Consider the following 23,008-nt stretch of genomic DNA (forward strand, 5'->3'; position numbering starts at 1 on the left):
GCATCGGCAGGCGGACTCTCAACCACTGCGCCACCAGCGAAGCCCCCTCTTGCTTTTTTGAATAAACAATTCACTTTTTGCTCTTGTCACGTTCTCTCCAGGGCAGGACCAGGGTGTTGCTGAATTCTGATTGGGTGAATCCTCTTGTGGTCCAAATGCCGTTTGGGGGACGCTCCTACGCAAGAGGGCAGGTTGTGGCTCCCGTCCTTGCAGGGAAGTCACATTCTGTATTTTATATAGTACATAATAAGTCTTAGCTAGTCTATGTTTGATGGTTCCCGCAGGTGAAGCTTCCCTAAATACAACATTTCCTCTCGGTTCTGATTCCAGTCAAACGGCAGTGTTCAGATAAGTTCTAACACCACATCTGTGATCCATGGGTGATGGCTGCCATTTGTGCAGGATGCGGGGAGGGGTGCAGTCATCTGGTTTGCCTTATAGACCACCCCCTATACTCTACTACACCTGGAGGTTATCTATTCTGAACCCAGATGCTGCAGATGAAAAAGCTAGGTCCCCCAGAGAGGATAGCAGGGTAACAGCACAGCCAAGATTAGGCTGTCCCCTGACCCCCAGTCAGGAGCCTTGCAGTCAGACAGACCTGGGTTTGGCTCCTGCCTCTGCCATTTCTTAGCTGTGTGGTGTTGGGCAAGTTACTGAAGTTTGCCCATCTGTAAAATGGGGATGATAATATTTAACTGGCAACGTTGTTGTGAGGGCTAAACTGTTCAATGACTCCATGCAACATTTCCCATGTTGGGTTCTGAAGAACCCATGTTCCCATCCCCAAATCTCCGCTGCAGCCTCCATCCACCCACCCAGGCATTGCCTCTGCTTCCCGTGGACCCCACCCACTGTGGTAAAAGGCAAGGCACATCGATAAACGTGTAGCCTGCTGGCTTCTAGTTCCAGCTCCGCCTCCTGCTGTCCATGACCACAGTCTCTTTAACGCTTCCGTCTCCCAGGATATACAACGGAGATCATAAAAGTACCAACCCCACAAGGCTATGGTAAGGATTCGAGGAGTCAGTCCAAGTAAGGTGCTGAGTAAGGGCTCAGCAAACACCAGCGGCGTCTATACCATCAATTACTCTACAGTGAGTCTTCAGCGCAAGTAGTTCCTACTCACACAGGGTCATTGTGTGGGTTGAAAGAGACGCTGTCCTTACAAGCGCCTACCACCTGGTCTCCAACCGGGAGGGGTTATTATTGCTCAGTCTCTTTGCGATGACTTTTGCTTCTTCGTGGTGCCGTCTCTCCTGCTTTGACCTTGGGGACTGAACACTCACGAAAACCACAGGGATGGGGCGGGAGGGGGGTGGGTGCCTCACTGCTTCTGTGCTGCCTGCGAGGACATGCTTCCCCTGAGACCCCATTGCTGCCTCTGTTACCGACTGATTGGTGGATTTGATTTTAGTATTTTATTTGATTTTAGTATTGTTTAAAAGGAGCATAATATAATCATTTGTGAACACACTTAAATCACTCCGCGGGATGCAATAAAAACATCAAACCAAAATTATGGCTAGAAAGCAAGCAGGCTCTGATTTCCCCTCCATCTGGGTGGGCCAGGGGGAAGTTTATACTTGTAGTAGAAGGTGGGAAAATGAGGGTGGGGTGGATCACAGGGCATGGCCAAGAGCAGGGAGACCTCACGAGCCCACCATCCTAGAACCTGGGGCCTCTCGGAGCACCGCACCTTTAAGGCCCTGCCCCTTACAGGTGGAACAGAGAAGCACAGAGAGGCTGAATGACATACTCAAGATCACACAGGAAAACCTGCTATCAGCTAATCCAGGACTCAGATGTGATTTGGTGCTGAGCCCACCTCAGTGCAGAGCCAGTGGAGACCAACATGGAGGACCCTCTGCTCCTCCTGGACTGGGTGAGGGCAGCCCCCTGCCCTCATCCTCCGTACTGGGGCTGGGAGAAAGCAGGGTGGTACAATTCATTCATTTATTCACTCATTCATTCAATAAGTATCAAGCACCCATTAAATGCCAGCCCCTGTACTAGAGGCCTGAGATCCAGTGAACAGGAAGAGATATGAGTGTAGCTGAAGAGGTGGATGCCAATTAGGAAAGGCTTGTGGAACCAGCCACCGACTGATACCTTTAATGAAGGACTTTCACAAGCACTTCCCAAACCTAGGACTCAACGAACACATGGAAACGCTCCATGAGGCTCTTCCCGCCTATTGTCTCATTTAACCCTCAGGGAGGCCCTGGGAGTTACAGATAATTAGCTCTGTTTTGCAGATAAGGAAGCTGAGACCCAGAGTAGTTACCTAACTTAGCTGAGGCCACACAGCCTGTCTGTGGTGGCACCATGTTCTTCCCACTTGCCCGCAGCTGTGCAGGCTGGGGCGGAAGAAGAGAACAGGCCCTGGGAATCTGCGGACACACTTTAAGGTGGTGGCAGGAGGGGTCTGTGGCAAACAGGAGCCCCTGGACAGCAGGTACCCCCATTTTACTCACCTCTCTAGCCCCAGTGCCCAGCCCGGCGCCTGGCACGTCCTAGGAGTTAATGAAGAGCTTGTTCAATTAGGCTGGACCACTGGGCTGGCTGGGCTAACAAAAGCCCAACTGAGCCTTTGGTAACAGCCCAGACTGTACCCCGACTCCTGTTTCCTGCACCCTGAGGCCAGCTCCTCTGGTTGAGCACTTCTTCATCCATGGGAGCCTCACTGAGTGAGCTGAACACCCCTGCTGACTATGTTCTCTGGAAAACAGCTCACAAAGTGGGGTTTTTTCCCTTCACTCTCAAGGCAGTTTTTCCCAGAGTGAAGGCTTCCCACTGACTCTGATCCAGGGCCACTCTGGCCTCATCTTGATCAGTTTCAGCAAACACCCGGAAGGAAGAAAACACGTTGTGAACCAAATATTCAGACCCGGATCGATCATCGGAGAGAAGCCCACCCCTCTGCCCACCCCTTATCCCGGTTTGTATTAAATGAGACACATAGACTCAAAACTTTGAAGATTCTGGAGGCATTTAGCAGCTCTCTGGTCCAGACCCCTTGCTTTATGGAGCAGCTAAGCAAGGCTCAGAAGTTACAGTTCCTGCCCAAGGAACCACAAAAGTCACTGGAACCTCACTGGGTGTTCACACTCAGCACTGCTCCCTGGAAGCCCCAGCAAAGCTCCTCTCACAATGCTACCCACTCTGTTTCATTTCTGGCACAATCACGAAGGAGTGGTCAAATCTGCTGCATGCTAGCTTCCCGGTCAGTCACGCACAGATAGATATCCCAGAGAGAAGACTCCGGGAGTAACAGAAAATAAGTGTGCACCACGGGTCATCGGGGCATGCTTCTGTGTTTCCGGTCATCAGAGTGAGTATCTGCGTTACGGATGCAAAGCATGACCAGCTCTGTTGCCTGGTCACTGTACACGGTGAGACAGCGCCCTAGTGGGGAGAAAAGAGGCCAACAACGTCTCTGGTTCATTCAACATCTATTATTCACCAGCCACTCTTGGAGATGTTTTGTCTTGTTACAGAACGAGGCAGGAAAAAAAAGAAAGAAAAAAACACGGTAACATTTGGCTTTAGAATTCCTCCTAGGGAAGGAAGTGCCTTTCCTTGAGACTCCACGGGAAAGGTGGTTGCCACGTTACCAAGATGACAGAGGGTGATGCAACTACTTAAGAATAAGTGGATTCTGCTCCTGGAAAGGGTGGCAAAGCACATAAGGAGAGAGAAAGGAGGCGGGAGAGAAGGAAGGAAAGGAGAAAGATGGAGAGGGGCTGGGCTTAGGCAAGGTGAAGGAGATTTGCTCTGATGTAAACCCTCCTCCAACTCTGACATCTTCCTTATATTCTAATGCCCCGGGTGAGCGGGCTTTCTGTGGAAATGAACAAGGAGCTGAGTTTCACATCCTATCCATAGGACACAGAGACCGGAAGACATCAGCCAAGGGCCACAGCTGCGTTACACGTACCTTATGTTCAAAACTCACAGTATCCCTCTGAAGTAGTTAATATCTCAGGGTGCTTCTCATGCAGAAAGAGGAGGTCCCCCACTAAGCAAGCGGCAGAGCCAGGCTTCCAACCCAGCTGGGTCTGACCATAGAGCATGGGTGCTCCCGGCAGACAGAGAACCTCGGCCAGGTGGGCTAGTGAGGAGGAGAAGGAAGCCAAGCAGGCCAGAACGAAGACCCCGACCCAGCCCTGGGAAGGAACCTGCAGGGGAATCCCAGAGCCTAAAGGGATCTGGTCCAGGTGAGTATCGTGTCCAGCCCCTGAATCAAAAGCCCAAGTGGCTGACATGACAAAAGAGCCAGGTGGGTACCAGGGGAGCTCAGTGGGCCTCTCTCCTTGTCTCCCTCCTCCTTTATCTCTCCTCCGGTCTTTTCTACCCTTTCCAGGAGCAGAATGAACATATTCCTATGCGGTCTCATCGTCGTCACAGCATCTCTCCCTTAGGAGCATCCCAGCCAAGGCTTCTGTGGGCTGCAGACACAAGGAAAAGGCCAAGGGAGCTTGGCAAGGTCCTATGAGACAGTCTCCCTCCCAGCATCTCTGACTCCAGAGACCCTCCTTGAGCAGCTAGGCTAACTGCAGCGCCACCTGCTGGCACACCTCGGGATCTATGGGCTGGGAGAGGCTGGGAAAGCCAGTGGCTGAGGAACAGCATAGGAAGTCCCGAGGCAGGGAGGGTGCAAACACAAACTTCTCTCTAGAAAACGAAAAGTACTGTGGAGAGAAGCCTCGAGACAGTGGAGCGATGACAGGCAAGCACCAGGGTATGCCATCACAAAAGTTCTGAGTTCTTTGCTCAGCTCATAAATGTGAGTAATTGTGCAAGGCCACCAGTTCCATGGCACAGTGAGAAAAAAAAAAAGGCTAAGGACGGATGAGTTGTTAAGTAAATGCAGGAACACTTTAAGGCTCAATCCTGGTGTCTCTCCTCTCTCCCTGGGCTGGCTCATCCACCCCACAGCTTCAAGATCCACTAAAGCCACACACACACAAACGCGCACATTTACATCTCCAGCCCAGATCTCTCTCCCAGCTCCAGAGCCCTAGATCAGCGGCCTGGTGTCCTCTTGACTTGGACATCTGCATTGGTAGGAGTTCTTATAGTAAACCCAGTGCAAAATAACTTGAGCCAAAAAGGATGGAGCTTCGCTAGTCTGTAAAACCAGATTGTAAGGAGAGCAGAGGTGGAGCTGGACTATTTGTTGAAAGAATGAAAGGGTAGAAAAACATGAAGACATTTGTTAGGGGAAAGAGATAGGAACTAAGTCTTGGTGGGTACCTACTAGCTGCTGGGCACTTATTTAATCCAATGAGGAGGCTAAAAGCGGGGGCTGGGGAATGGGGGCTTTGTCACTTACTAAGTCACACAACTAGCCCATGAAAGAGTGAGGTTCAAGGTTCTGTCGGACTTGTACCACTGTCTCGAGTTCTCAAATTAAAATTACAGATGTAGGGTCTAGGATCGGATATAAGGGCTTAAGAGGTTTTAGAATCTCCAACTACACATGCAGTACTCGAATCTCTCTCTTCCCATCCCAGCCAGGTAGTTGTATGGTCTCTGCTTGAACACCCCTCATGATGGGGACCTCACCCTCAAGATAGGGACTTTGTCATTGAATCATAGTAGCAGGTTAGAAAGTTGAGACAGAATTTATCCTTCTTTAGGATTAAATAAGAGAATGCGTGTGCTGTGCCTGCCCACCACAGTGCCTGCACATCAATAAATGTGATCGTGGACTCCACTTCCCTTAGGACAACTGTTCTTGTGTCTATCTTTCCCTTGGGATGCCAGGAAACAAATCTAATTCTTCTTCCCTGAGACAGCCCTTCAGATATTTGAAGACAGGGCTCCAGGGTCCCCCTGAGGCTTCGCTTACCCAGGATAAACAAATACTCCAACACGCTTTCAGACACTCGTTGGTAAGCAAGAGTGGATGCTGTACACACTGCGATTTTCCAACTGCTGTGGTGTGTGAGGCTTCAGAAAATCTGACGGAACGAATGATAAACCAGCCACAGCAGGGTAGCCATGGTATTCTGGATCGTGACCTCTGTATAAGAAAAGGGAAGTGATTGACCCTGAACAAACAGTAGCACATCCCCAGAGTTTCACCAGCTGCATTCTTGGTCCACCCACTGTGGGAAATTGTTTTAGAAGAAGAAAAAGAAACGAGAGTCTCCCAAGATGATTTTACATCATTTTAGACCCCCTGTCTTGCCCAAAGTCGCTATGAATTCTTCCCAAATCCAGTTTGTGTGCTTATCGATCCAATATTGAGCAATGTAGGGAACTGAATCCATTCTAATCATAGACTATCAAACCTACCCCCAGATACTCCCTCTTTACGGATGGGGAAACTAAGGTCCAGAGGAGAGTGGCGACTTTATCCAAAGTCATAGAGGAAATCTGTGCAAAAGCCTGGTCAGCTCATGAACTCCAAAGAAAGACGAGAGAGTAATGCAAGCCTTCATGGGAAAGGAAGAAGAAAGGAGCTGTTAGAAAAAAACACAAAAGAGAAAAGCTCTGAAAGGTCCTCTCTGGAGTGTTTCTCCCTCCTTTCATCCATTTCCTATAGAGACAATGTAGTATACAAGGGCAAGATTGGAGTCAGAAATTCCTAGGTCCATATGCTGACTCTGTCACTGGCTCTGTGTGTGGTCTTGAACAGACTACTAACCTTTCAGGTACTCAGTTTCGTCATGAATAAAATGAGAATAGGAACAGCTCCCTCAAAGGAATGAGTCTTAAATAAAATAGAGAGAGAGACTTTTGGTTCTCAGTAATGGTGGAGCAGCTTATGTCAGACTAACCCTTCTGGAAATAACAATTATAAACTCTGGACAAAATATTTCAAAAGTACTATTTGATGGCATTGGAGAGAGACTAAACACAGGCAGAAACTGGAGGGTATACAGCCCTTGAAGGAAGGGAGTCACACTGGATGAAATACACATTTATTTACCCGATCTCTCCTTTGAGGGCACGTCAAGTTCTAAGGGAATATTGTAGATAGAGCTCAAGAAGAAAGCAGCAGTCGTTGCGTTAAAAAGTCTCAAGCTAGAGTTCAGGGTTGCCAGAAAAGCTAGAAAAAATGGGAAGAAAAATCCTAGAAAGGAGGGGCCCCCAGAGGCAGAGCCCCCAAATTTTTATCTCACTTCTCTGCTGCTGAGAGATGGGAGATGACAAATTGTGGAAGTGGGAAGATGTGACCCGTGTAAGAGACTTTGAGAAGATCCGCATTTATAAGAAGTTTATAAAAAAAAAAATAAGATAGGAAAACTGGTATTGGAGCCAAAAGTAGAAGGCTTGGGAGGTCAATGGAATTGACGTTGTCATGTAGTAGATGCTCAATAGTGGTCTGTTAACTGCATAAGTGAATGAATGAGCCACCGGGCCTGTCAAGGCTGAAGCTCTGGGGCTGATTGCTGCCCCCTCCTTCCTGTCTTGCAGCTCACATACCTGCCCCCGCCGTGGGGCGAGTGCCGGTCCTCGGAGATGGGACTCGACTTCTTTCCTGTTTACAGCATCACTGCCTGTCGGATTGACTGTGAGACCCGCTACATCGTGGAGAACTGCAACTGTCGCATGGTCCACATGCCAGGTCAGTGCCAGGCAAGGACAGCCGCAGGGGCCCAGGACTACCTGCGACCTTCTTTGCATTTCTCACCCTGATGGGAAACTCTTCACGCACTCCACGAGGATGCAAAGGGATGCTGTTCTGGGAAGACTGTTATTTGATGCCCAAACTCTTAGAGGGCGGATGGAAACCTCCAGTCTGGCAACCAAGGCAGCATCCTGGTGTCCAGAAGCGGTCAGGTGTTTGGAGGACGTTCCTCCCAACGTTCAATATGTTTGCTAATTGTTTGCTGGTCTTCCCTCCCAGAGTTCAGTGTCCAGATACCTGGATGCTTACAATTCTTACATCCTGGTGTGGTACACGTTCAAACGTCCAGATGGTTATTGCTTTCCTCCAGATGTTTCCCTTCTTGCATCCAAATGTCTAGCTCTCTTTCAAGCTAGGCAAGAGTCCATCAGCCAGCAAATGAATTCATGTGTACTGACATTTCTATTCTCAGACTAACAATGCACATAGCCATCATTAGAGGCAGTTGGCTTGTCAGTAGAAGTGGAGTAGGGGGAGGGGGGCTGATTGGAGCAGGAAGAGTTTGGTACTGCAGCATGGAAGGAAGGATGACTGAGGCTGGAGTCAGTGGCCTTGGCTTCTAACTCAGGTTCCTCCACCTTACTACTGTGTGACCTGGTACAAGTTACTAAGCCTCTCTATTCTTACCTCCATTATCTTTAAAACAAAATCATTTGTAGATAGGAAGATAAAATTAGGCTAAGATATAAAAATGCTTTCTTGGGAATTCCCTGGTGGTCCAGTGGTTAGAGCTCCGTGCTTCCACTGCAGGGGGTTCAGGTTCGATCCCTAGTCAGGGAACTAAGATCCCGCAAGCTCCGCAGTGCGGCCAAAAAGAAAGCTTTGTCAATTGCAAACGTCAGTGGTGATTGTGTTAACACATGGGGAGAGGGAATCGAGAGTACTGTTGGCTGAAGACCTCCTATGTGCTGGGAACTTTGCTGTTATATTTCATGGCTACAATTTCATGGTTATATCATACTTTGTTTATTTAGCTAAATCCTGATGTCAGACATTTCATTCATTACCAATTGTTTTCTGTTATAACCAATGCTGAAATGAACATCCTTAGAGCTAAATTCTAAATTAGTGCATTATGATCAGTAATTGCTCTAGCAATCTAAATTTAGAATTATCGACCTTTAAAATTGCCTCTGAGCTTCCTAGAAGACAGAGCAAAAAGGGAAACATATCAGTTAAATTTTTATTATTAGAAAGGAGGAAGCATATCAGTTCTTCAGCTCTTGAAAAGAATTGGTGTTTAGGGAGAAGATAAGGAAAAGATATCGTGGTGGGCTTTAACTTTAGCACTTGGTAAAAGAAAAAAAAAAAAAAAGCTTCTGGATTTCTACAGAGACCAGAGAGAACTGAGCACTGGTAAATGCTACCTGCCTGATGCTCAGACTGGATCACCAGCCAGTGAGGTTTCCCCATGGAACCTGAGCCCAAAGCAAGCAGGAGAGATTTTAATCATTTCCGCCCCCCACCCATGACACTGTTACTGGTATCTCAATTATAATGTGGAATTAAGGGCACAGCAAAGAGGAGACTAACAAAGCAGCCCTCACTCCCTTACAGCAGTGTGGTGTGCTGGAAAGAGCCCTAGCCTCGGGATCAGACAGACCTGCGTTCAAAGCCCACCTCCATCACCGCTAGCTCTGATGTCCTGAGAAAACAGGATTCTTAAGCCTCAGTTCTCTCATGGGTGAAACAGATACAGTATTTCCTATTTCCGAAGGTACCCGTGTGGGTTAAAGGGGACAATGCATGCCCAGGACTTAGTAGCTGCTTACCACTGCTTCCCCACTTTAACTGTCAACGCTTTCCTATCACATATGTAAGCCAGATTGTGCAACCTGGGAGAAGTTAGCTAGACCGGTCTTGTTATCACAGAGATCAGAACCCAGTCTTCTGCTCCCCCACTACCCCCAGGGCTTCTGACCATCCACTGGTGAACTGCTGCCCCTCCTAGGTACCAAGGTAGCTGGATGCAATCCCTTCCTCCAGCCCAAGGAGGGGAGGGGTTGCTGCCTGAGTACCTCTCCCTGTCTTTCTTCTTTGCAGGGGATGCCCCTTTCTGTACCCCTGAGCAACACAAGGAGTGTGCCGAGCCTGCCCTAGGTCAGTACCAGGGGCCAGGTGGAATGATGGGGGAGGGGCTGCGATCAAGACCTTGCAGAACTTCCGGGTGCAGAAGAGAGATGGGGGGAAGGGGAGTGGGGAAGGGTGAGGGGAAAGAGGCTGGAAAGGGTGGCGTCCCTGCAGGGACTGGAGAGGGAGATGGAGAGGAGGAAGGAGAGAGGGGTGGGGGAGGGAATTGATGCAAGTGGATGAGGGCTGGAAACCAGACTAGGGAAAGAAAGGAGATAGAGAGGTGGGGGTAGGGAAGGAGTGGGTTTGGGGGGAGCAGAGAGCACTGTGGAATGCAGGGGAGCAGGCAGAGACGAAGAGAGGATCGACAGTGAGCATCCGGGTGGGCCCCAAAGGAGATCAGCCGTATCTCCCCGCACACGCTCTCGCGGTTATTCCAAAGCTGTCCCGTCTGCATGCTCCGTTGAGCCAGGCGCGTTCCCCCTACTCCTCTGCCTTCTGCTGGGTGTTTGCTGGTCCACACGCCCCCGACCCTGGAAAACTTCCAGTGAGGGAGATCACACAAACAAGCTGCAACCCCCAAGCTAGACCCACTCCACGTGCCCACCTCTTCCGGACCCGGGAAATGATCTATAACCAAGACAAGCAGAGAGTATTTAAATCATCCGGACTCAAGTTCGTTCAGCAGCTGCACTTGCTGGATCTAAGTGCAGCAGCTCTGGGCTCACACGTCCAGACGCCTCCAGGAGGGCTGGCGGGAAGGAGAAGGAATGACTTCCAATGGATGCAAAGACTCAGTTCTGCGTCCTAAACCAGCGAGCAGAACGGGTGGGCGTTGGCTATGAGGGAGCCCCAGAGGGAGCACCACGGAGCCCAGAGTTTCAGATAAAATGGTTTCCCACACTCGCCTTTGGAGAACAGCCCCCTTTGTAGATGAGAACTGAGGCTAGGAGCAGAGAAGAAGGCCCTGGGGAGGTGAGGGGTCCGGGACTCCCTTGGAGCCCATTCTCCAAAAGTGGTGCCTTTTCAAAGATTTACGAAGGGTGACATAACAGTGAAGGAAACAGAAGAAAAACAGGACCAAGAGTAACAGAGAAAGAGTGGGCACATTCTATGAGAGCTCACACCCTCATCAACCGGTAGCAAAAGCCCGGCCCTCCTTCTCTCCACAGCCCCCCACCCCTCATTTACCCGGATGGCACCTCCTCCCAGCTCACTTCTCTGCTGCGGGAACCTGGCTACTCTGGGCCAGGAGGTCCACCTGATTAAGCCCTGCCTCCCTCTCCCCTCCAGGTCTGCTGGCGGAAAAGGACAGTAATTACTGTCTCTGCAGGACACCCTGCAACCTGACCCGCTACAACAAAGAGCTCTCCATGGTGAAGATCCCCAGCAAGACGTCAGCCAAGTACCTCGAGAAGAAATTTAACAAATCAGAAAAATATATCTCGTACGTTAAGTGCACCTGGTGGATGGAGGTGGGGGAGGATGGACTGGGAAAAAATGGGGGGCAGTCGAGGGCAAGGTAAGCAATTAATTCTATTTGGCAGACATTAATTGAGCACCTGCTGTTTGCCACGTTCTGTGCTCAGACTCAGAATATGAAGACAAAGCGGATTAAGATGCAGGCCCAGCCTTTAAGGAGCTTAGAGTCTGGTGGAGAGACAAGTACAAAGCTGAAAGCTATATAGGCTGATGCAGGTAATAAGAGAAGTGGCTGGCCACACCTTGCGTAGGGACACTGTCAAGGAAAGCTTCAGAGATGTTTTTCTTTTTGCATTTTTTTGTTAGTTATCCATTTTATACATATTAGTGTATATATGTCAATGCAGAGATGTTTTTACAGGATGTAGAGGAGTTTTCCAGGCAGGTTTGCACATTCTGTTCCCTCTGCCTGGAATGCTTTTCCTCTCACTCTTCACCTAGCTGGTTCCTCATTGTGCAGGTCTCCATTTAAACGTCATCTCTTTGGATGACTAAATTAGTCCCCTCCTGTCATTTTTCTCTGGAAGCACTCTGGTGTTTTCCTTTATAACACACACCACCGTGTGTAATTCTATATTCACGTGTGTGTTTCCTGAAATTAACTTGTCCACTTCACGAAAGTGAAGCTCCTTGAGGGCAGGAAGCTTTCTTGTTTTGTTCTCTGCTATGGAGTGTCTGACACAGAGTTGATGCTCAAAAAAACATATATATCTTTTAACAGAATAAGTGAAAGAAAGACACAGGAGCAGATGGTGTCCCAGGCAGAGGCTCAGCAGGGAAAATCGGTGAAGGGCAGACAAGATTAGGGGAAGGGGAGGCTGGGGGAGGTGACTGTGTCCAAGGTAGAAGATCCTGCAGGCTGAGCTGGGCGGGGGTGGTCCGCAGAGAGTGGACTTATTCTAAGAGGACAGGCAGCCACAGAAGAACTTCCACCAGACGAGTGACAGGCTCACATTTGCCGTTTAGGTAGAAACTTCTGGAAATGTTCTTTATCGGTGATGTCCTACATGATGGCCACTGGCCACATGTGGCTACTGAGCATTTTAAATGTAGCCTGAGTGATGGAGGAACTGGATGCTAATTTTATGTCACATGGATTAGTTTAGCGGTTTTAGGAAGACCCTTCAGGCGGCAGATAGAGGTCGGACCGGAAGCCAGGTGGGCAGAAAGGAGCCAGGTGGGAAGCACTTGCCATAAACCAGGCAAGAGAGGGTGACCCTGTGAATGGCACCTGAGCGAGCCCCGCGTGGAGAGGACTCCTCTCCCCCAGCCTCTCCCTCCTGCCCACACCGTCACCAGACCTCATCCTGGGACGGCTTTTGCTCCGTCCCAGGGTTGAGGACAAGGGACGCTGAGGGCATTGTGAACCACGTCGTGGAAGGAGGCAGGGAATTTTGTAGGAGGTACCAGGCACCGCTGTCGCAGACATCGTGCCAGCCGTAATGACTTCTCCTGCCTAGATGTGTGTCATGCACACATCTGCCCAAAAGAGCAAAAGGGAACCGGGGTGCTTCCATCAGAAACCCTGCAACCAGGTGTGGGTTTTCTCCCTAAAAACCCTCCCTGGTCCCTGCAGCTGACTTGGCCATCTGGGGTAGGGTCCCCACTAGGAGAAGCTTGCTGTCAATTCCAGTAAGAACTGGGGGCCTCTCCAGAGTGGGCAGGGGAGGTCAGCGGGGGGCAGGCGAGCAAGCCTTGTCAAGAGAGTGCCGAGCTCACCTGCATGTAAGGGCCCAGGCAGACCCTCTGGGAGCACGGAGACCTGGAGGCCAGGCAGGATTCCTGGAAAGGGTGCAGAGAGACAGGGGCGCTAGCAATGAGAGGCCAAGGGGACAGCTGATATACGCCTCCAGGGCCGTGAAGGGCACTGAGCCAGGAGTCAGGATGTCAGGTTCAAGCCCCAGCTGTGCCACTAACCAGCTTTAACTTTGGGCCAGTTGTTTCACTTGCCTGGGCCTCAGTTTCCCCATCTGTCTGTGGGAAAATTGTATTAGAGGATCCCCGTGGATCCTGAGGGTTCTCACCACGTATGACACTGGACATTTCCTCCGCAGAGAGAACATCCTCGTTCTGGATATATTTTTTGAGGCTCTCAATTATGAGACCATTGAACAGAAGAAGGCGTACGAAGTTGCTGCCTTACTTGGTAAGTCAGAGTGTCTGTTGCACAAATGTCCACGTCTCATGGGGATGGGCCGGTGGGCGGGTTACTCCCTCTTCCCTTTGCACTGTTCCTGCTCCGGAATGGGAAGAACTCCACATGCTGGAGGTGTTAGGCCCAGTTCATGTCCCAGTCTAGGCCTCAGTTCCCCCATCAACACAATGAAGTAGGTGAGCTAGACGCTCTTTCGGGGCCTTTCCAGCGCCATCCTCTTGGGATTCTATGGTCTTCTGCCCCCAGGTTGGAGTCGGAGCCCTGGGGCCATGGCAGGAAGAAAGAGCTGTCAAGTGGGGGGAGGGCTGAGCTGTGGGTGGTCCCAGGCAGTGGGCCCGGGGAGGGTGCCCCATGGAGCCCCCACTGGAAAGCAATTTTGCTGCATTGAGAAGGCCCGGTGCCCCCTGGACTGAGAGCCCTTTGTCAAACACAACAGAAGGGCCATGCATCCCCAGAAATCTACAAACCTGACTGCCACCCCACCCTGGGGCCAGCTCCCCTGGCCCCAAGAGCACATGATGGATGCAGGAAATTAATTTCAACACAGTCCCAGCACAGCGTAAAACTCACAAGACCCCTGCGGGTGCACAGTTAAAAAGACCTGCTCTGGGGCTTCCCTAGTGGCGCAGTGGTTGAGAGTCCGCCTGCTGATGCAGGGGACACGGGTTCGTACCCCGGTCCGGGAAGATCCCACGTGCCGCGGAGAGGCTGGGCCCGTGAGCCATGGCCGCTGAGCCTGCGTGTCCGGAGCCTGTGCTCTGCAACGGGAGAGGCCACGACAGTGAGAGGCCCGTGTACCGCAAAAAAAAAAAAAAGACCTGCTCTGGACTCGTCCCCCAACTCCCACTCACTCTCAAGAAAGGATCTGGTGTCTGGGCTTTGAGGAAAAATAGCTCTTGTCTCTGTGAACTGAATCAGGTGAGAATAGCATCCTGGGTGAGGGCGGGGAGGCATACACCTTCTACCTGGAAGTACAAGGGAGAGCAAGACACAGGCCGCTGCACACCAACTGGGAGAAAGTGGGCAGGTGGCTTCACTGGACCTCAGGTTTCTCATCTGTAAAATGGGTCTAATAAAACTCATTTTGTGAGTTTGCCGTGATGGTTAAATGTGGAAAAGCCCCAGCCCGCAAGAGGTCCATAAATAGAGATTTCTGGCACGTGGACAGACACCATGCCAGGGACCCAGGGCCTACCCTGCGGCACTGTCTGAGCGTGTCTGTTCCTCTCCCAGGAGGCTGGGGAACTGGGCCACAGTGGGGTGCCCGCTGGGCTAAGGTGGTCATCACCTGGGCCTTGGAGATTGTTGTGGCCAAAGGGCCTCATGCCCTGAGCTGGTGGTAGAGCCCTGCTCCTGCCACCTTTATTTCCTAAAGAAGACCAAGGACATGCCTCCTCCACTTCCGTCCCCTCCCCTACATAGGCTCACAGTCACACTCAGACACACACATACACACACACACACACAGTGATGAGGGCCTGAGCCCTGAATCTGTCAGGAGAGGTAGCTGGTCCCTGCAGCAGACATGAGAGAGCATTTTCCCAGCATCTTGTTCCCACCCAGAATAGCCCGCCGTGAAAGTCCTGCTGCCAACTGTACCTCCCGTGAGGACAGCAAGTGCTACTCGCAAACCATGAGCCACGGCACCCAATCGGGCCCGTCCCTCCCCTCCCCCCGCCGCGCACAGCGCACCCCTCCCGCGGTGAACACACCCTCACAGACCCACATGCAAGCCACGCGGCTGCAGAGACACGTACGTGCACACAAGTTGCGTGCTTACACACGCACGTGCTCACACCTGCACGTGCTCACTCAGACACACCGTGCCCACTCCCACAAAGCCACATTTGGACGCACTCATGTAGCTAACCTAGACGTGGCTTGCCGCCTATGTAAAGCTGTCGGTGGTCAGACGTATCGCCTGCGTCTATCCCACACGCATTCGCGCACGGCGCACCCAGGCCCGTACCCCACGCTCCGCCACACCGCTCACACACACACAGACACACCCCACCCCTGGCGTGCACGTGCATCGTGCACACTCCCCGATAAGCCTCTACTGAGGATATTAGAGGGGGCGGAGGGGCAGGAGAGGAGTGAAGGGGAGCCACGCTGAGCCCCAAACCGGGTGCCCCCAGGAAGGGCCGCCTTCCCGTCGTCGCGGCTTGCTCGCCTGGGGATGTGTTGGTTGGGCTTCTCCAGCCATAATCAGGGGAGGAGTGGGCAGAGGTACTCATCCAAAAGTTCTCAGACCAAGAGGTCAGCCTGGACCCTCCAGGAGGACGGTACCTTCACCCCCAGCAACACCCGCTCTCCCCAGCCCAGCCCAGCAGCTGCCAGTCTTAGAGGTCACAGCTGGAAAGGACTTCACAGTTCATCTCCTCCGACCACCACCCCCACCCCGACCACCTCCACCACCAAATGTGCCCAGAAGGCAAAGCTCCTGAGAAGGTCAGGGCTTATCAAAGCCGCACAGCGAGCTGGTGGCCCCCCTCCAAACTCACAACCTCAGAGCCCCCTGCTCTACCACACTGCCTCCAGAACGAAGCGCTTGGGGCTCTGGGGGGGATCAGAACCCCCTTGAGAATCTGATAATAACTTCTGAAATACGGACTCTCCCTCTGCAAATGCCCAGGTGCACAATGGATCGCATTCAATTCAGGGGGTCTCCAACCACTGGAAGCTCCCACAGGAGAGCCATTCTCAAACTTTGGTGGGCCAGAGAACCACCCGGGCACTTTAAAATCCTGACCTCCAGACCCCAAGCCCAGAGATTCTGATTGTGTAGGCCTCAGGTAGGTGCAGGCATCTACACTGATTACAAGTATCCCAAGAGTCTGATGCAGGGGTATCCGAAGACCAGTCTAGAAAGACGTTGGTCGGTGGGGCCCAACATCCAGGGCAAGGACCTCTACTCTAGAAAGAGACCAAACTGAACATGTACCTTTAGGTTGGGAGACAGGGAGATGCTTCCTATGGCCTTATCCCAAGGGTGAGAGGGGCCCCAAGGCGGCCCCAAAGCCCATGTCATGACTGGGGGGTGTCTCTTGTGTTATTGCTCCCGAGACCCCCACTCAGGGCACCTGACACACGTCTCAAGCTAGACTGTGTCCTCGCCCAGGCCAGGGACCACACACACCTCGTCTGTTCCCAGCCCAGAGCCAAACCTGAGCCCCACCCGTGTGGTTCTGAACGGAAATGAACAAGCCTATCAGCCCACGAGGTCTATTCCAGGCCCCCCCGAAAGCATCCAGGTTAGTTCCCGTCCCCATGGGTGCTGAAAACCAAACCCACCAGCTCTCAGAGCTGTGCAGTGAGGGAGGAACGCGTCAAGGGCCTGGCCTCCCAGCTACCAGGCCCCGGTCCCCTGGGAAGGGGAACTTGTTCAGAAGGCCTGGTTTCCGAGTTCTCAGTCTGTTCAGCCCTTCCGGAAGTGCTGTCAGGAAAGCCAAGTCTTTGTCTTCTCTCTCTCTCTCCAGGTGATATTGGTGGTCAGATGGGATTGTTTATTGGTGCTAGTATCCTTACAATACTAGAGCTCTTTGATTATATTTATGAGGTAAGATTTGGGATCGCTCGTGGGGGGATGACCTGGCGCCCTCATCCTGCCTTGACGTCCAGAACCAAATCGTGGATGGGGGGAGAGCACGGCCTCTCTTCCCCCAGGGCCGCCTCCCCCTCCCTGTCCATGGATATTGTCTATCACCACCTCCTAGGCACTGGGGGAGGGATGGATGTAAGAGAGACAGAGGCCACAGGCCTCTCCTCAGGGCTGTCTACACTCACAGGGAGGGAGCAGAAGGGATGAGAAGAGGATGAAACTGTGCTGAGGCCAGCCTGAGCCCCTCCCGCTGCTAGGGGGCTTCAGACATGGGTGTCTGCACCCTCACACTCACCGCATACCACACTCACACACCACACGCACTCCACGTACGCCACTCACACACGTGCCACACATCCCGCACAGTCACACCACACTCACATACGACATGCACACACGTCTATCACACACACTTATACCACACTCACACGTAACATATGCACACACTCCACACACATATATCACACACAGTTATACCATGCTCACACACACTGCTCACAAACACACACATACGCCACACGCACACCTCATGCACACACACACACCCCTGCCCTCCTGGTGGCCCATCACCCGAGCAGCGCCTGCCGTGGGCCAGGCAGGCTTCAGGAAGGATCACTCCTGCAGTGCTCATCAGTCCTGGCCACCAACAGTCCAGGAGCTGGCACCCTCAGGAGGCAGCTGGACAAAGCCTCTGAAAGCTTCTCACGCGACAAACAGTGGCTTCAGTCACTGAGCGCTCCGGGTGCACGTCAGCCTTCCTGCTGCCTCCCTCCCCCCAGCCCCGGGATGGCTCCAGGGACTCCAGAATCCCTCAGGGAAGTCCAGACCCAACACCGTCCCCAGGACCGCCTGAGTCTCAGCCTAGCAAACGGGGCCTGCAGAGCAGTGGCCTGCATCCCAGAGGGGGCTGGCGACGGCCAAAGGCCGCTGGGAGTCACTGCGGGGAGCCGGCGGGCAGCGGCGACCAGGGGCCTCTAGAGTGCCCCATCCTGCCTCTCAGCGTGGTGACCTTGTTCCCAAACCGGGTCCCATGGCCAGATTTCATTCTGCCTTGTTTACTCATTTTCGTAAAAAGATACACAAAATCACAGAAATTGAATCGCACCAGGGAACATATTTAGTAATTACCCTTTCTTGCTAGGAATCAAATGTTAAGAACTCAGGTGTATCCCGATCTCGCGAACTGTGGAGTTGTCAGGCCTCGGAAGTGATGAGTAATTCTGTCCGCCCAGGACAGACAAGGAACCAGCCATACTGGGAGACCAGGCCCTCCCGTGACCCCCTCCAAGCTCTAGCACCTGCTCCAAAATCCCATCTCAGCCCAGAGATTGGGGAGGGGCCCCAGCCCAGCCACGTGGAGGGAGGTCTCTCTCTCTTTCTCTACCTTGGCGCCGTTCTTCTGGCCTGACCATCCCCTTCCTGCCTTTCTTGCAGCTGATCAAAGACAAGCTATTAGACCTGCTTGGCAAAGAAGAGGAGGAAAGGAGCCACGATGACAATGTGGTGAGGGCAGCCCGGGGTTTGCAGGTGGCTTAGTTCCTCTGGCACATACAGGCCATGTTAACCCAGATGCGGGGGCCGGGTGGGGCCGAGGGCGGGCCGTGCTTCGTTGCACACCTTTCCACGGCTTGTGACGCTCTGCAGCTCCCCAATCCAAGGACACTCCAACTGAGCCTTGAGCCTCTCTCTGAGACTCACCCCAGAGCCCAGTAGTAAGCCACGGATGCAGCAGAGACCAGGAGATGCTTCTGCCTGGACCAATCCAGCTTCTCCCAGGCCAGAGGCCACGCCCCTCTTCTCATGCCTTGAGAGAACCGGAGAGGCTCTGCGTAGGTCCACTCGCTTATTCTGTGGGGTGGCAGAATACAAGCAGGGATGTCCCTGGCCTTCTGCCCCATTTTGAAGGAGACGTAGGGTGTGCGGCCCTGTGAATTTGGTAGTGGCAATGATACCCATTAGAACTGCTAACCATTGTACATGCCTCCTCCTGTCTGGGCTCCCACTTCTGTTCCAGACACTATTTCTCTACCCATCTCCCAGGCTAAAAATCTCACTTTGATTCTCTCGGGTTTGAACAGAAGACAGCTTCTGTTGAGGAGAGAGCGGTGTGGAAGGAGGCCAGGCTCTGGACTCAGCTACCTGCCTGGATCCCAGGTCCCCGCTTCCCAGCCGTGTGTGCCTGGGGCTCGTTACTTCCCTTTCTGATCATCTGCTAAATCACTGGGGCTTCAGGCTGTGCCATTCAGAATAAGTGAGGCCAGGCCTGTAAAGCCATGAGCTTTGCCTAGTTTATAATGAGCGCCGAGCAAGTAGAGGCTCCCTCCGCCTCCCTGAGCCACATTCCTGGCACAGAACTCTGCTCCCATCCCTCCCAGCCTCCAGCCCTCCACAGCCTGGGAATCACCTGGAAAAACTCAAAGCTATCTCAGCCCCACCCTGCTCAGGGACCCAAGACCACTCTTCCCCGGGACCAGCCTAACCTAAAGGTCCTTCAGGCAGCTGTGATCAGGGGTCAGGGTTCTGGCTGGGGGCCTCCACTGCTTGGCCTCAGCGATTGGCACCCCCTGCCCCAGGCTTGGCCACAGACCACCCCTCCTCCAGCCCAGGCTGACCCAACAGAGACCCCGAGGGCGAGGGTAGGATGGGCCATCCAAGCTCCAAAGCTACACACCACTCAGATGTAGCTTCAGGTGACACATCAGGGGACCGCTAGAGAGAAGGTCAAACCAGTCACTAAGCCCCATCCCCTCTCTGCGGGTGCAGGGATGTGGGGGGGGGGTTGTGCCTAGGGGGGGAATGGAGAGGATTCTAAAGGCAATGAGGCCCCTTCAGCCTCATGCTCCAAGATGGCAAGCCAGCGCATGAGATGTCTGGGGCAGAGCAGCTGTGCCCCGGGAGAGCCCACAGTGGGCAGCGTGGTTCCCGGGGCCTGGGCTGGGCTGCCCGGGGGCATCGTGATGAACTTTCGCCGAACGAGCATCAACGCCCACTTTCCGCTTCCCACCAGAGCACTTGCGACCCAATGCCAAACCACTCCGAAAACATCAGCCACAGTGTGAACGTGCCCCTGCAGACAGCCCTGGGGACCTTGGAGGAGATTGCTTGCTGACAGCCCTCCGACTGCCCGGCACCCCCCAGACAGACCCGGAGGCCCAGGACCAGAACAGGGGACGGCAGGCTCAGGTGGGATGACCCCTGCCGACCGACGGAAAGACGCAAGAGCCCCCTGTGCACACATAGCAAACTCTCTGTCAAAACCTCGCTCCAGCCTCGTCTGGCACGACGCGTCCTCAGGCCCTGCTGCCGCGCATCCGTCCCTCTTAGGAGAAGTGAGTCACGCTCTGGAACTGTCCGAGAACCGACCTGCCATCACATCTCACTGCCAGATGTAAAAAGCAACTGCATGCCCTGAGTCCTCACGGCACCGCCTCCGCGTCTGTCTCCGTACTTGACCCTCCTCCGTGCGGTTTCCGGCAGTCCCTCTGCAGCTGTGCAGGGGGACCAGGTTCCAGCCCTGAGGTCACGACGAGGCCACGCTGGAATCACACCTGCACGATCAGGAGGGAAGCCGCAGAACTCGACGACGTCCGGTCCTTGTGTAGTTTGTGAAGGTTCTTAACCTGCCCACAGAACCCTCCCCCACCGCCCCAAGCCGGCCCACAGGGTGATCAGGGCCACCCCCTCCCCTCCACAGCGGCCCCGGGGACACATCCGCAGTGCCCACGTCATTCTGCTCTCCCTGTGACACGGCTTGTACAGTCTGATTCTGTTTCTTTGGGGGTCTTTTTTTTTTGTTTGTCTGTCTGTCGGAGATCTGTTTCATTTCGTTTTCTGAATTTGGGTTTAGATGTTCTGAGGTTTGGTTTGGTTTTTCCATTTTCTCTTGGCATTTATTTATTTGTGCTTCCAATCACGGTCATATTAAAAGCTGGTCTTGTGGAAATGGCTGAGTCGTCTCTGCCCTTCCCCCGCACTCTTTCTCCCCAAGACTTTAGGAAAGAGCCAGATCTGCCAGGTCAAAAACCACAGGACGAATAGGTAGATAGATGGATAGATAGATAGATAGGTGATAGATAGGTAGATAGATAATTAGATGACATAGTTTATGCATTACTTACCTTTACAAAACACGTACGCTCTGTATTCTATTCTATTCTATCCCACATCTTTGTGTGTGTGTGTGTGTGGTATGCGGGCCTCTCACTGTTGTGGCCTCTCCCGTTGCTGAGCACAGGCTCCGGACGCTTAGGCCCAGTGGCCATGGCTTACGGGCCCAGCCACTCCACGGCATGTGGGATCCTCCCAGACCGAGGCACGAACCCGTGTCCCCTGCATCGGCAGGCGGACTCTCAACCACTGCGCCACCAGGGAAGCCCCCCACATCTTTAAACACTATTGATCACAACATTGTAAATGGCTTCCCCACCCCACGAATGGGTCACAGCCCAAGGTCTGAACGACACTGTGCGGGACCACAGGCACGTGGCATGCAGACAGGGAGGCAGAGCACGCCGCACAGACCTGCAAACCTTAGAGGAGGCCTTCACATCCTTCTGCTCTTCCGTCCTCTGTCCTGGCTTCTCCTGACCTGGCCAGTGAATTCAGGCTGGACACCTGTCCCAGCATGGCCCCCTCGCACACTCCTGCCTTTCCCAACCCTCTCTGCAGCCCACCTCCTCACCCCCATCAGACTGACCTACTTCTGCCTCGCTCCCCACGACTCCTGAGAGCACGTCCATGTGGGAGAGGAGGGGGGAGGTGCCCTCTGCTGGGGATGGGGCATGCCCTTTCAAGCCCCCCCTAATTCCGCAGGACCAGTTCCTGTGGTCTAACCTTTTAATTCCCCTTACTTCCCCCCACCACTCCCAACTCAAAGTCATCCCCAGAGCCACGAAGAAAGACCTAATACGGTTTGTACCTCCCTCCTCATGCACAACCAATCTCTCTCTGTCTCTGTCTCTCTGTCTCTCTGTCTCTCTCCCCTAACACAAGGAACTGATGGATGAGATCATGCACCTCTCTGAGCTCAGTTCCCTCCATCTGAGTATGAAGATAATACCTTACCTGTGTCTTCACAGATGACCTCCAGAGGCCCCTTCAGACTCGAGGTGCTATGACAGTACTACTCCCCCTGCCAGTGGGACAAGTCACACCAGCCACACACACCAAGCCGGGGCCGGGAGCTTGCAGTCACCAGGCTCCAAGAGGCAGCTGGGACAGAGCATCCCTCTGATGTCTCCTCCCAAGCAACCTCTCAGCTAGGGTTGCCCAGGGCTGTTAGCAAAGCTGGGTTTTAATTTTTAGAAACAGGGTGCACAGCTTCTGGAAGTGTCCTTGTTTACGTGTTCTATCTCTGCCGCTACAAAATGACAAACTTAGTGGCTTATAACAACACAGATGTTTTATCTTACAGTTCAGGAGGCCAAGAATCAGACATGGGTCTCACTGGTTTAAAATCTAGGTGTCAGCAGGGCTGCCTTCCTTTCTGGAGCCTCTAGAGGAGAAACCATTTCCTCACCTTTTCCACCTTCTACAGGCTACCCACGTTCCTTGGCTTGTGGCCTCTTCCTCTTTCAAAGACAGGAATGATGGGTTGAGTCCTTACTTCACAAAGACAATGACCTTCTCCTGTAGTCGCACCTCCCTCTAACTCAGATCGTCTCCTGCTGGCCTCTTCCATTTTTAAAGGACTCAATTAGATTAGATTAGATTAGGCTAGATTAGATTAGGCACAGCCAATAATCCAGGATAACCCTCCTATTTCAAGGTTGTCAACTAATCGCATCTTCAAAGTCTCTTTTGCCATGTAAAGCAACATATTCACAGGTTCCAGGCCTTGGGACGTGGACCTCTCTGGGGGCCATTATTCTGCCTACCAAGAGCCCTTTGGACCACATAACCTACTTACCCTCATTTTCCAAATGAGCGGACCCAAACAGGGAGGGAAGAGACTTGCCTAGCATCACACAGTGAGTTAGCAGTGATGCCCAAACTACACTTCCAAGCTCCCAGGCTCACAATTCCATCTGTAGGCCCACTTCAGGCAAGAAGGACT

At 52.7% G+C, this 23,008-nt stretch overlaps 1 protein-coding gene across 1 annotated transcript in view; it reads left to right on the top strand.

The window, feature by feature from the left end:
* ASIC2 (acid sensing ion channel subunit 2) overlaps window positions 1-20,896 on the top strand; it is a 995,646-nt gene extending 974,750 nt beyond the window's left edge. Inside the window, exons 4-10 of the mRNA XM_024737229.1 lie at window positions 7,432-7,582; window positions 9,689-9,745; window positions 11,009-11,162; window positions 13,252-13,343; window positions 16,832-16,911; window positions 18,388-18,456; window positions 19,961-20,896. Of these exons, the coding sequence (XP_024592997.1) occupies window positions 7,432-7,582; window positions 9,689-9,745; window positions 11,009-11,162; window positions 13,252-13,343; window positions 16,832-16,911; window positions 18,388-18,456; window positions 19,961-20,062 (705 nt within the window). The 3' untranslated portion in view covers window positions 20,063-20,896. The remainder of the gene's footprint in view (window positions 1-7,431; window positions 7,583-9,688; window positions 9,746-11,008; window positions 11,163-13,251; window positions 13,344-16,831; window positions 16,912-18,387; window positions 18,457-19,960) is intronic.
* Window positions 20,897-23,008: the final 2,112 nt, after the last annotated feature.

This window comes from Neophocaena asiaeorientalis, unplaced genomic scaffold (assembly GCF_003031525.2).
Source record: "Neophocaena asiaeorientalis asiaeorientalis breed wild unplaced genomic scaffold, Neophocaena_asiaeorientalis_V1.1 scaffold129, whole genome shotgun sequence".
Classification (NCBI taxonomy): Eukaryota; Metazoa; Chordata; class Mammalia; order Artiodactyla; family Phocoenidae; genus Neophocaena; species Neophocaena asiaeorientalis.